Below are 12,025 nucleotides of genomic sequence, written 5' to 3'. Positions count from 1 at the left end.
TGTGTCACAAATATAGCCCTTTGCTTGTGAGGTTGCAGGGTTCTTAGGGGACAGTTTTCACATCTTTGCAGGCAAGAGTTGCCCAACACCTGGGACATTCTGACTAGGGAGTGGGAAGTTTGGGTCTGTCTGCATAGTCTAGTCCAAATCATTTGGACTCTGTCCTTACTGCATTCTTACCTGGAGTAAATGATGAGTGTTTTTGCAGATGAGGAGTTTTGATGCATAGAAATTTTTAACTCTTAGGAGTATGCCTAGCCCCCACCTGCAAATAGCTAGGTACCCTGTTTCTATGTCTACTGAGCAGAGTGCTTTCATTCCCTTGCTCTAATGTGGCAAATCTCTCAAAAATGTAAGGAAGAGGGTAGAGACCAGTGGTCAAACTTAGAGGAAAAATAAAGCAGGTAGTAACTATTCTGGCTAATCACGTTAGATTTAGGTCAGGTTGATGATTGGATTTGATGATCTTGAAGGTATTTTCCAACCTAAATGATTCTGATTCCTCCAGGTCTCTGATTGAGGTGTCACCCCTCCCCTGCATACATAGGTACCATTTAAGATCAAAATAGGAGTCTGAGTTAACAGCTGGATCATTGTGAATAGATGATGTGGATTTCTTCTCTTATTTTTTCTATAACTTCCAGTGAATCTATGCATTATTTACTGAACATGTCTAAGATGAGCTGTCAGTGGATGGGACATGTTAGTTCTGAGCTGGAGGGGTAAAGCAGGGGTAGGTAACTAGCTTGTGAGCTTGGCCTGTTGTCAGGGTGTGAGGGGTGCTGCTGGCCAGTGTCTGAGCCATCAGTTAATGTTTCTTCTTTCACCTTTCTTCGCAGCGGGCAAGTCTTGGGCCGCCGATGTTTTGAAGCCCGCATTTGCGCTTGCCCAGGCAGAGATCGCAAAGCAGATGAGGACAGCATCCGCAAGCAGCAAGTCTCTGACAGCACAAAGAATGGTGATGGTACGAAGCGCCGTAAGTAGCTGGCAGAGCTGGGCAGATTGCAGATCGTGCTGTCACCAGGTGCAGGTGCAACCCTGGCACTTGTGCCATGGGGACAGAGCACTCCTGCATGTGGACTCGGAGGCAGGAGGGTGTTAGATGTCTGTCAGATGCGCACAGCATCTGTGCATGTTTGACAGTCTGGGTTTACAGGATCCCTCGCAGTGCTGCCTGTAGTAGTTATCTGTTCCAGCCAGCACTACCAGTGTTGGGGACGTGTTTATCTGATAGCCTCAAGGTACTTGGATGGGCCTGCCAACCACTTTTGAACCTTTACTGCTCGCTTGGGGCCATGCTGTCATTCCCTGCTCGTTCTAGCCAGTGTCTCCTGCTGTGGCACGTCTTCACGGTTGCAGGGATCTATATGAAGGCTCTACATAAACCCTGCTGTGTGATTAAGGTGCTTTGGCATCTCTCTGCTCCATGGAATACAAGATGCTCATCAGATGCACAAAGGGTAGAAACTCAACTTTGGTTTTCCACATATGCTCAGTGATGGCACTTGACTGCTTAGCGAAGAGGCATACTTTAACAGGAGGCAAATTTGAGGTCTTAATTTCTGCAGTGGATTCTCTGTGCTCATTTTGTTTTGCTCTGCTGTCGTGGATCACCAGTCCACTGACAGCTCATAAGCATTAGCCATCCATTTGATGTCTCTTGTATATATCTCTTCTTTTCCTTTTTTCCTTTTTTCTATTTTTCTTTGTCTAATGGGATGTTTTTTGTGTTTCTTTCAGCTTTTCGACAAGGAACTCATGGCATACAGATGACATCTATCAAAAAAAGACGTTCTCCAGATGATGAGCTCTTATACTTACCAGTGAGTTTTCTCCATCTTTGCTTTTGCTCTGTTTAGTATCTTCCTTAGTGATCTGAGGCAACTTGGCTGCTCACCTAGACCTTAGAGAACTATGTTTAGCATCTAGAACTGGTATGTGAAATACTTTCATTTCCCCAGAGATATCTATTTTAAATGCATGTTCTAAACAAAAAATGTGGAAGGAAATTCCATTGTTTGCTGACCTGAGTCTGGCTTGTGCAAGGTATATAAGAATATCTCAAAGGACTTGTCTGGCCTGGTAGGATCATCGTCTTGGAGGTGTTGACTGAGTATTGAGATACTTTTGAATCTGTGGCTCCTGAGCTTTCTGTAGGAATTATGTGCTGAATTCTGCTTTTTTTTTGCTGACAAAGGTGGATGCTACTGTGCCTTTTATATGTGCTGCCCTTGTGCTGGAGTGATAGAGGCAAAATATTCTCTATTAATTGTAGGAACAGAAAGGGCAAGCTTGATCTCTAACTTTCTGTTGAACTGCTTTGCCCATAGACCATGTTTATGTGAGTTAAATTGGAAACCCCATGGTGCCCTTAAGGGAGAAGGGAGAACCAAACCCACCAGCCAAACTCCTTACTCTTTTTCTGTAAAGCACTTAAGGTTTATCCCCAGATATGAGGCAGGTAAATACATTTTTTGTCTAATGGATTGGACCAAAATAATATTTATGGTTAGTGTAGGTTTACATCAAGCTAGATGATAACCCCAAAATGTTCACTAGCCTGAGGTGTCAGATTATCAGCTCTTCTACATTTATCTGCTGTACTTCTAGCACCAGGCTTAGCGGGTTTTCTGTTTATGCATTGAGTATAAACAGTATTTGCATTCTGCACTGGTTGTTTACTTAATCTACAACTCAAAGATGGCTGTCACTCTAGATGCAGTCCTTCAAGGTTTTTTTCACTCTTTTCCCTGTGATCCAGGTGAGGGGAAGAGAAACATATGAAATGCTACTAAAAATCAAAGAGTCCCTGGAACTTATGCAGTACCTTCCCCAGCACACGATTGAGACTTACCGGCAGCAGCAGCAACAGCAGCACCAGCACTTGCTCCAGAAGCAGTGAGTATGGGTGTGTTTGCAGTGACCTCTGCAGTAAGGATGATGGGGAAGGGGGAGAGAGAGGAGAGAGACACAGAAGGCTTCTGTGCGATGGTTTATAGGGATAAGGTGCTTAACCAAGGGCTAAGCACTCCTAGCGTACTACACTGGAAAAATCCTTTCCAACAGTATGGAACTGCTTATTAACCCTGTGTTCAGAGCTGATGGAAATCAATGCCAGGAATTTGGACAAAGCCAAATTTCTGGACCAGAACCTGAGAGACTGAGTTTGAAATCCAGGTTTTGCAACCTACCTGCCTGTCTGTGCAGTGGGGCAAAGCAGTCCTTCTTCCCTAAGTGCAGGCCCTGACTGATTGCAGGTCCATCTCTATCCGATACATGTGCATGACCAAGCTGGGAAACATAAAGTGGTCTGTGCTGTTCTCCCATCTTCTTTGTGAGAACCATCAATGAATGTGGAAGTCCTTTCCATGTCTCCTCAGGGGAATTCACAAAGCATTTTGTAGAAGCACACATGGTTGGGACTGTGAGCACCAGCCTGGCCAAGTGCTCAGACCATACTGCTGCACTGCTGATGTTGAAGGGCTGGTGTCTGTGTCTGTCTTTCAGTGAAATGTAAATTCTGTAGGTTCCTGAGCTATAACAGTGGAAGCTGAAAATCACGATTGAGGGTAAAACATTTATCAAGTTGCTTTCTAGACAATGAGCATTTCAAAAAAAGGTTCTTTGTGTGCACTTTTGAAGTGTTTTTCAACCAAAAAAAAAGTACTTTGTCACTGACTCTCCACACAGTGTGTAAGAAACTTTGCATTCAGGCAGACATAGTCCCTGTCTGAACTCGGCTGGCAGGGCTACGCAAGGATTACTTTGGGTGGTGTAAGTGGCAGGAGGATGGGGAGAAGAAGCGCCAAATAAGTGTCTGGTTTCCATTTTCCTCTCTGTTCCTAATGCTTTACAGTTGCAGAGGCTGGTTCAGAGAGTGACTTCCCAGACAGACCGTAAGCAGTGTCATTCATGGGCCTTGCTTCACCTGCTGTATCGGGTGACAGCAAGTAGCCGTCCGGGCTGTAGGTAGCCGCCAGCGGTAGTGCTTAGCATCTCACGCGTTCCTACTGGTAAGCTCACGCGTCAAGAGGCTGCGGGTATAACTCATTCCTTTGCAGAGGTTAGCACAAGGCCAAGGCACCACATAAGTCCCATTTGAGCCTGTAGGGATTTATTTTGGTGCCTTGGCCTTGTCTCAGGACTTCTGCAATACCACGGCTTTGTGCCAGATCTCTGCATATGTTCACATTTTGACCTGTGTTCTTAGTGTCAGCTGTAGTCTTGCAGAGATGTTAAAGCCTTGTGCTGAAATGGCTGGAGCATCCAGGGGCTCTGGGCAATTTTTGAGATGCTTTTTAAAAGTAATAAAGTAAAATTCGGTTGTCTGAGCCGTTTGTATATACTATAACTTGTATTTACTAGCTGCTAGACATTGTGGCCTTTGTGCACTCAGCTGCATGTCTTCAAAGCTCCACCTGAACTACAGCCATTTCCACTGAGAAATGGTTCTGTAAGCAGAAATGGACAGCAGCAGATGACAGCTTTCATTTGGTGGTGACAGTTGCTTTGCCATAATTACTGTTTTTGTTCTTCTTATATCAATAGGATGGGTTCCTGGCAACTGAAGTTGGCATTTGTGTTACCTTTAAGACCAGTGTGCATGAGTCCAGCCATTTAATTTAATGAAACTTCTTTTAGCATGTCTCCTGGCACTTGTCCAGTTATATACTCATTTTTCTCAGCTGCTGAGTGTGCTGGGATACTGGAGAGAAAGATTAAGAGCTCTTAAGGATGCTGGGAGTGGGGTGAAAAAATTTTTTCATTGTCTGTCCAGGGTTACAGTAGTTGTCTCTGCTGACAGCTTGCCATCAAGTAGGGTCCTCCATGCTGAAATGCATGTTCAAGCATCAGCTTCTTAGGTGCATGTGGGTTCTGGTACTTTTGCCTCAATAAACCAGGATATATGTTTAATTCTGAAAGAATGTGTTGAGGGAAAAGGGAAATTTGGCTGAAGAAACTCGATAGATATGATTGCACCCCCCCCCCCCCAAAAAAAAAAAAAAAAATTGTAAAATTGAGATCTTGCTGTAAGAATGGGGAGAGAAAGTAATTTGTAGGAACTGGCTTGCATAAGAGCAATCGTGTGCAAGCAGGTTTAGCTAACCACATGTGCGTTTTTTGTTTTTTTTTTTTTTTTGAAGAGTAGAAAAAATAAGGGATGATAATATCATGGTGAAAGGTAATTTATTTCCTCTAGACCAGATTTTTTTAAAAGTATAATAGCTCTCAGGCACAAACAGACCAGCATTGTGTTTGACAGGCCAACAGATAAAGCTGTCTTGCAGTTCTGGAATACAAAGGACAAATCTGGTGACGATCCACGTCCCGCAAGATGATCAAAAACACTGCAGTGCTCCACGTTGCTCCAGACCACATCTTTCTCTGTCTCATCTCCTCTCTCTGTTTGCTTTTTTGTGCATGGTTTTCTCTTATTTACTGTTATGCCAAATACCTTCATGATCATAGGTGGGAAGGTGTTTTGTTGTTTTATTTTTTTTGCTGCAGTTTCTGTTCTTCCTTTTTCACTGCCAAATCCTGGGGCCCATATTTGAAGAGCAGCACATTTATTTAGAGGGCTTCATTTTCAAGGTCTGCCACTGGCAAATACTTGACAGAAAGGTTTTAAACACCAGAAAATTCCTGTTTTCAGAGATACCAGAGGTGGCCCACGCTTTCATGGGGAGGGGAAGTTTTTTCAATCTTCTACTGTGAAATACACTGTCAATATTCTCAAGGAATAACTACCCAGTCTCCAAGGTTTTAATGGAAAGCACTTCTTCATATTCAACAAAAAGGGATTAACCCTTTTGAGCACTGTTTTCAGAACAGCCTGCGTTTGAATGTGTAATAACATGATCGAAGGGAGTTTGCAGAATCTTCCAACACCTACTAAGAACAACTCTTATCCTAGCATGCTCTTACAGCCTTAGTAAATATTTCTTTCATGTTAGTGGGGCTGCAGCTACCAACCTACTGGCTGCCTTTCAATCTAGTGAGCAGCACAGTTCATTCCCCAAAAGAGAAGGGATTAACCTCATAAGTGAGGTGTGACAAAGCAGAGCTATCCAGTGCCTCATGTGCTCCAGCTGAGACAGGAACTGCAAGGAGTCTGGTGCCTACCACGGCAGGGAGGAGGCCAGCAGGGAAGGTGTTCTTCATGCCTCCACCTGGTTGTTCTCTGTCTTGGTGTGGAAGCTCTACTGGATTTTTGCATGGCTTGGTTTGTTTTTGTAGTGCTGTGTTTGCATGTGTTGTGAACTCAAGGCACTTGGATAGCAAGTTTTTGGTATTTCTATATCTCACTAGAGAATTAGCAAGATTAAAGTAAGTTAGAATACAAGTGTGGGATTAGGCACATGAAGACATGCAGTGCTCGCTTCGCTGGCTCTGAGGGTGCATTGCCTTTGTGTTAGCTGGCAGCCCCAGGGACCCTTCAGCTTCAGTGCAGAGAGTCCCTTGGTTTGAAAGAGGGAGTACTGGAGAAATAATCACTACAGCCCTTTCACAGTAGGCACAATCCTCTCTTCCTAGTACCAGCGCAGTGTCTGTTTTTCAAGTAACTGAAGTTTGAAATGAACTTGGTGGAAGCTGCTTGTCTCTTCTTCCTATTTGGCTGAGTGCTTTTTTCTTCTCATATTTCTTCAGCCCATCAAGAGCTGCTGGGAACAGTATCAGAGCACTGTTTGCACCCGTGAGACTGGGACACAGAAATCTGATTTCCATATCAAATAGTTGTTTTCTTCCTTGCCAAGCACTTGCTTGTATCCGGGGCTTTCCAGCTTTCTAAATATGCCTGTTGCATGCCCTCACTGTAGGTGCAAAGACGTCTGCTTATTCCCTCTGTCACAGCCATTCTGTGATCATGAAGGTTGGAAGGTGGCTGTTTCTCTCTTGGTGTCTGATGAAGGGTTCTGTAAATTCATCTCTTCTTTTCTCTGGTTCCTTCTCTACAGTCTCCTTTCGGCCTGCTTCAGGAGTGAACTCATGGACTCAAGGAGAGACTCTCCCAAACAAACCGATACCATCCTAAAACATTCCAGCCCCCCAAAACCATCAGTATATCCATAAACCGAGCTGGCAGGGTGGCTTTGCCCAGCTCGCAGGACTAGGAGCAGTGGGGCAAATATGCAGCCTGATAGCAAGGGAGTACGTAGAGTAATCTCCTGAAGGGACTCAAAGTTTGCCAAAACAACAGACACTTCTACAGATCTCTTAGCTGTTGCCGGTGGCATTGGGAGGTCTGGAACCACAATGTTGTCTTTCCTGGTGTAACTTTTTCTTGTTTTTGTAATCTGTTAATACTCTTTCCTGTTAACTTCTGTATTTGTGAAACTCAGCAGGGTTTCTCTGAGCAGGTCTCAATTTTGAAATGCCTCGTCTTGTTTAAATTAAAGTATTCATGGGCTGGGGGGATGGAAGAGGGTGGGGTGTTTAAAGTCTGTGGTAATCAGTTGGGCCTGTTTTAATGCCAGTTATGCAGTAATAGTGCAAGTAGCTGAAGTATTTGTACTGCTGGACAGAGGGAGGTAGTAATTATATTGGCACTAGATATAAAATCAATTTTTTTTCTGTAGAAACACCCACTAATTTGGTGTCATGAATTGTTTCCCTTTATTTCTAATCATAAAAGGTCTGATCTAAAATGCATCAAAATTGTATGGAAGACTGTATGACACTCTCTGACTTTGCACCATATTGCTTTGGAGCACGCATTAAGCCTATTACATTTTACCCAGTCACTATAGACCTCAGTTCAAAGGAAAGCAGTGCCAGCATATGTTGCAGTTGACTCAGCCAAGTGGCCTTAAGCCATACCCATCTTGTCCATTAATCTTGCAGTCAGTGGCCATTGTTCTTGCTTTTTGTGTCCATAAATAGACTGGCTTAGCAATTCCTGTGCAGGAGACTTTCTCAGCAAGGGCTTGTAAATCCTTGCACTGCTTGTGTCAGACTCTGCCTCTGAAAGTTGTTTGTATGGGGCTTGACAAGGTGGATTTGCATCCTTTAGAAGCTTCATCTCTAAGTGTCAACCCCAGATCAGCATGAAGGAAGAATGATGAACAGGCAAGTAACACGCTATGGAATTAAACTGGCATTGCTGATTGTGGCTCGAGGAGCACATACTGGAGATGGGGAAGGAGCTGCCAAGATGGTGCTTGCTCTGGCTTGTCTTCACATGAAAACCAACTGCTAATGCTGGTAGAGAAGTGTACTTTGACTTATGTTCTCAGGCAGTGGCATCTTTCCTGGGGGAACCTGCTGCTGTTCATGGCTGTGGGAGATAGAAATATGAAGAACTTACTGAAAGGTGCTCCCTGCATGCTGGTGTTTGCCCAGCAGAGCTCAGACACAAATGCCAGCGATCAGTAGCCCATGAGAATAGCAAGTCGGTGGCTGGATCGATGCTAATGGGGACCTGTATGCCTGCAGCTCAACTGATGCTGGATTTGTTTGGAGCAGGTGCATACCAAGCACTGACACACTTGTGGTTAGGCACAGCCTGAAGAGGAGGTGCCTTCCAATGCAGAGCGGGCCTCCTGGCCACCCACCAAGGAAAGAATGCCTGATGCAGTGGGAGAAGACTCTTATCTCTGAACATCGCATCATCTGCTTCCAGGCAGCAGAGCTGTGATCTGAGCAGGTGATGACTCGCACTGAAATCTCTTGAGAGCTGTATTCCATCTCTGGATATCTCCTGCATTGTCTTAACAAGACTTGTTCTACCATAGGGGAGGGCTGATGCAGAAGAGCCCCCCGGAAATGTGATTAAATATAAATAGTGAAGTAAATGCTAGCAGTGATTATTCATAGAGTTGCAGTTCTACCATTGTTTCTTGTGTAAAGTTAGACAAATCAAGTGCCTCTTTACTTTGGAAACTCTAGGAAGAGTTTCAAGATCACAGAAAAGATACTACCGTGCCTTTTTATTTGGGAGAAGAAAGGCAATACCCCTACTTTCCATGTGGGAGCTGGGAATCTGAACCTCAACTGCAACATAAATGTGGGATTATGTTTGGCAATATCAGTCTGTCTTTCCAGCACAGGTTCATCACTGGATCTTGGTTTTGTCTGCTTGTGGATGCCAATATGGAAATACTGGGATAGGGGTACACTAATGTCAATCAGAACTGTACTCCAGGGCCTGCCCACTAGAAAGTTTGAGGAAGCAAACCACCAGGAGGTATGAGGCACCCACAGCCCCTCATCAGGAGATCCTGGCTCATGTTCCAGTTGTCCTGTGGTCTGACCTGTGGGAATTCTCGTGTACCATTGTGGGCAATGCAGCACCTGGGATTTCCAAACAAGCAATTGAATTATTTGGATCCCACTGTTCTCTGGGATGTCTTTCCTATTTGTATTCTTTACTTTTAAGAGGGTGTTTATGAAAATGGTCTTAATGGTGACTCAGTTTCCTTTCCAGCTACTAGGTGATTATCTGAAAGTGTAGCTTTTTCCATTAAATAACTTGGAGCTGGAAGAGTTAGAGTTGCCTTTTAGTCTGTCCTCTGCAGCTGGGGGAAAAATGCCACCAGCCTTCAACTCTCTTTTGATCCTTTGTCTCTGGTGCTTCAAAAAAGGAAACTTCTTTCCTTTCAAGGAATAACTGAGTGGATTAAGTGGTCCTTAGCAGTCACCCAGGCTGTATCAGTCTTTATCAACTAGTCAATGTATGTCTGCTCCCTGTATCATAACTTTATTCCCTGAAGGGTAAGCTTCATTCACTGTTTGCCTTGTGAAATTCCCATACCTGAAATGTAAAGGGAATTGTTTCTACCATTTGCCCTGTGCTGTAGCTGCTGCCTGCCTAGTGACCATCATCAGAGCTCCTCCTTTCCATGCTCCCAGCTGGCTACCAAGCACGCAGATCACTTGAGCAATTGAAAAGATGCACTACTGGTAGTTACAGAACTGCAGCTTTTTGAGATGTGGAGAGCAAGGGCATCTCCTTGCTTTTTAATGTTGCTTTTTAGTGTCTGGTTTCATGACTAAGTGATGAGTGCAGCTGAGCATCATCTGTCCCTTCTGTGCCATTACTGGAGTGCATCAGTGACATCCCAGAGTTATGCAATGCAGTAGGCAACCTTACTTGAAAAAGAATTGCCACTGGGCATATAGACCATGTATGAACTTGCCATGTAAACCTTGATGCACTTGCTCTGGCCACTGTAAGGAAAAGCAGGCCCAGAACTGAGCAGCTTCAATTCTTCCTCGGTCTCTGCATTGCAACTAGCTCTTAAGTTTTCAGGGATAGCAAGCCATAGGCACAGGGGCTCGGGTGAGATCTTGAACTCTCCAACCCTGAGCTGCTCTACTCCTGCACTTAGGGAACCTTCGTAATTTGCATAAAGACTGCTTACATTATGGTGTGCTCATCTAATGTGAATGAGGACTCAAGGACTTGGCTACTGAATCAGGTAATTGGTCTATCCAAGCAGTTTTCTACCTCTGGTGCAGGGCTGGTATCCAGTGAGCTGGGAAAGCACAGATTTATATAAGGTAACCTGTGAACTGAACTGTGCTTCATATGTGGGAGAGAGTAAGTTCCTTCCTGACCTCTTGAGATGATCAGTATATGCCTTGAAGCGTGAGAGTTGATTGCCCTCATATGAGCTTGCATAACTACAAATGTTATTGGCTAAATAATTACATAGCCTCTTGAAGAGAGAAAAATCAGTTGCAGAATGTGACTCAGTGCCTTTTGTATCAGACTGTTCCAAGAAGCATAATAGTCTCTTAATTGAAGTCCTTATACCTTGATATTAAAATGTGTTTTGCTGGCATTGATATCAAAGAAATGTTAATGCTCCTACTTCTAATCTTTCTTGAGATATAGTAAGTATAATTTTAATGAAAATCACTGTGCATGACATTCTTATAATACCTGTTTAAAAAAAAAAAAAAGAGAAAAAAGCAATATATTTTAAATGAATCCTCAAAACACCATGTAGTCTGTGTGTTTAATACCAAAAACATTTTCTTGTGTTTCTGAGGCTGTTGCTATATTGATGTGTGACATTAATTTTGAATAAAATTTTGCATCTTGGTTTATCTTGGGACTTTTCTTTGGCTAAATGGCTTTATCTAGACCTTTCATGTCTGCTTATGTGACTGAATAGTTCAGTATAAAAGATTATGGGTATAAAGAAAAATGCTTTTGTTTCTGTCCTGTTTCATTGACATGAGTTTAATTGTCTTAATAGAGCTAATCTTGATTCTTATGAGTACAAAAGAGATGAGAATGGAGTCCTTAAGCTGTAAGTGGAAGTATGTATTTTTTTCATATTGCATAGGGTGCTTTTGGCTCTTGTTCACTTTTTTTTTCCCCCAGTGTTCTGCAGGAGCATAACTAGTTTTGTTGAGATCACTCTTGGTGGCATTGAGAGAAAAATTAGGCCCACTACTGACCTCCTTGGAGAACCTTGTTCTTTACCTACAGGTATCCAAAAAAAAGTGTTTAGAGCCATGAGCTCTCTAAAATAAAACCTGCCCTGAGCTTAAATAGTGAAAATAAATCTCTTTTGGGAAGCCTTTGTTGGTTTCATTTGGAATTTCACTGTGGAGGCTGTTGTACACGGTGACCTCCCCACTTGCATGGCATGCAGATTCTGCCCTAAGGGGCTTCTTCAGGTGTATATGAATTTCAGCTGAAGCTCAGTTAGTCTAGGTTCCTGAACTTGCAAAGCAGAACTATTAATTCTAGTCCGAAATTTGGAGGTCTCTTAAGGGTAGTGTCCGTCTGACTCGAATCTTACGACTGGCCTCAACTTTTATAATTGCTGAAGTGAAACCTCCGATCTGAATAATTCCCTTCGTTCTGAAAAGCTGGGCCTGAACTTCGTGGCTCAGTTTCACTTCCCCCTGGGAGTTGCTGCCATCATTAATATTAATTTGCGAAGCTGCTTCTGCTTTCCACTTCCTTGAGTCTATGAAGTTTGCTGGATCTTGTCCTGCATCTTTACTGCCAAAGGACAGTTCACACCCTTCTGCACCTCCTGTAATTGTGTAATTAAGTAACATTTCT

The 12,025-nt window shown here is 43.5% G+C and overlaps 1 protein-coding gene across 7 annotated transcripts in view; it reads left to right on the top strand.

Annotated features, from left to right (window-relative positions):
* Window positions 1–12,025, top strand: part of TP63 (tumor protein p63) — a gene marked incomplete at its 5' end in the record, with an annotated part of 101,682 nt that overhangs the window by 81,846 nt on the left and 7,811 nt on the right. For 3 of the 7 annotated variants that reach the window (XM_082767282.1, XM_082767286.1, XM_082767284.1), the window contains 3 exons: window positions 840–976; window positions 1,741–1,823; window positions 2,762–2,898. In XM_082767282.1, coding sequence (XP_082623408.1) covers window positions 840–976; window positions 1,741–1,823; window positions 2,762–2,898 — 357 coding nt within the window. Of the gene's footprint in view, window positions 1–839; window positions 977–1,740; window positions 1,824–2,761; window positions 2,899–6,956; window positions 7,388–12,025 lie in introns of those variants that run through there. The other 4 variants (XM_082767287.1, XM_082767288.1, XM_082767283.1 and 1 more) reach the window with 2 other exon arrangements.

This window comes from Aythya marila (assembly GCF_965140915.1).
Source record: "Aythya marila genome assembly, chromosome: 9".
In the NCBI taxonomy this organism is placed as follows: domain Eukaryota; kingdom Metazoa; phylum Chordata; class Aves; order Anseriformes; family Anatidae; genus Aythya; species Aythya marila.
This window is presented reverse-complemented; position numbering and strand designations above follow the sequence as displayed.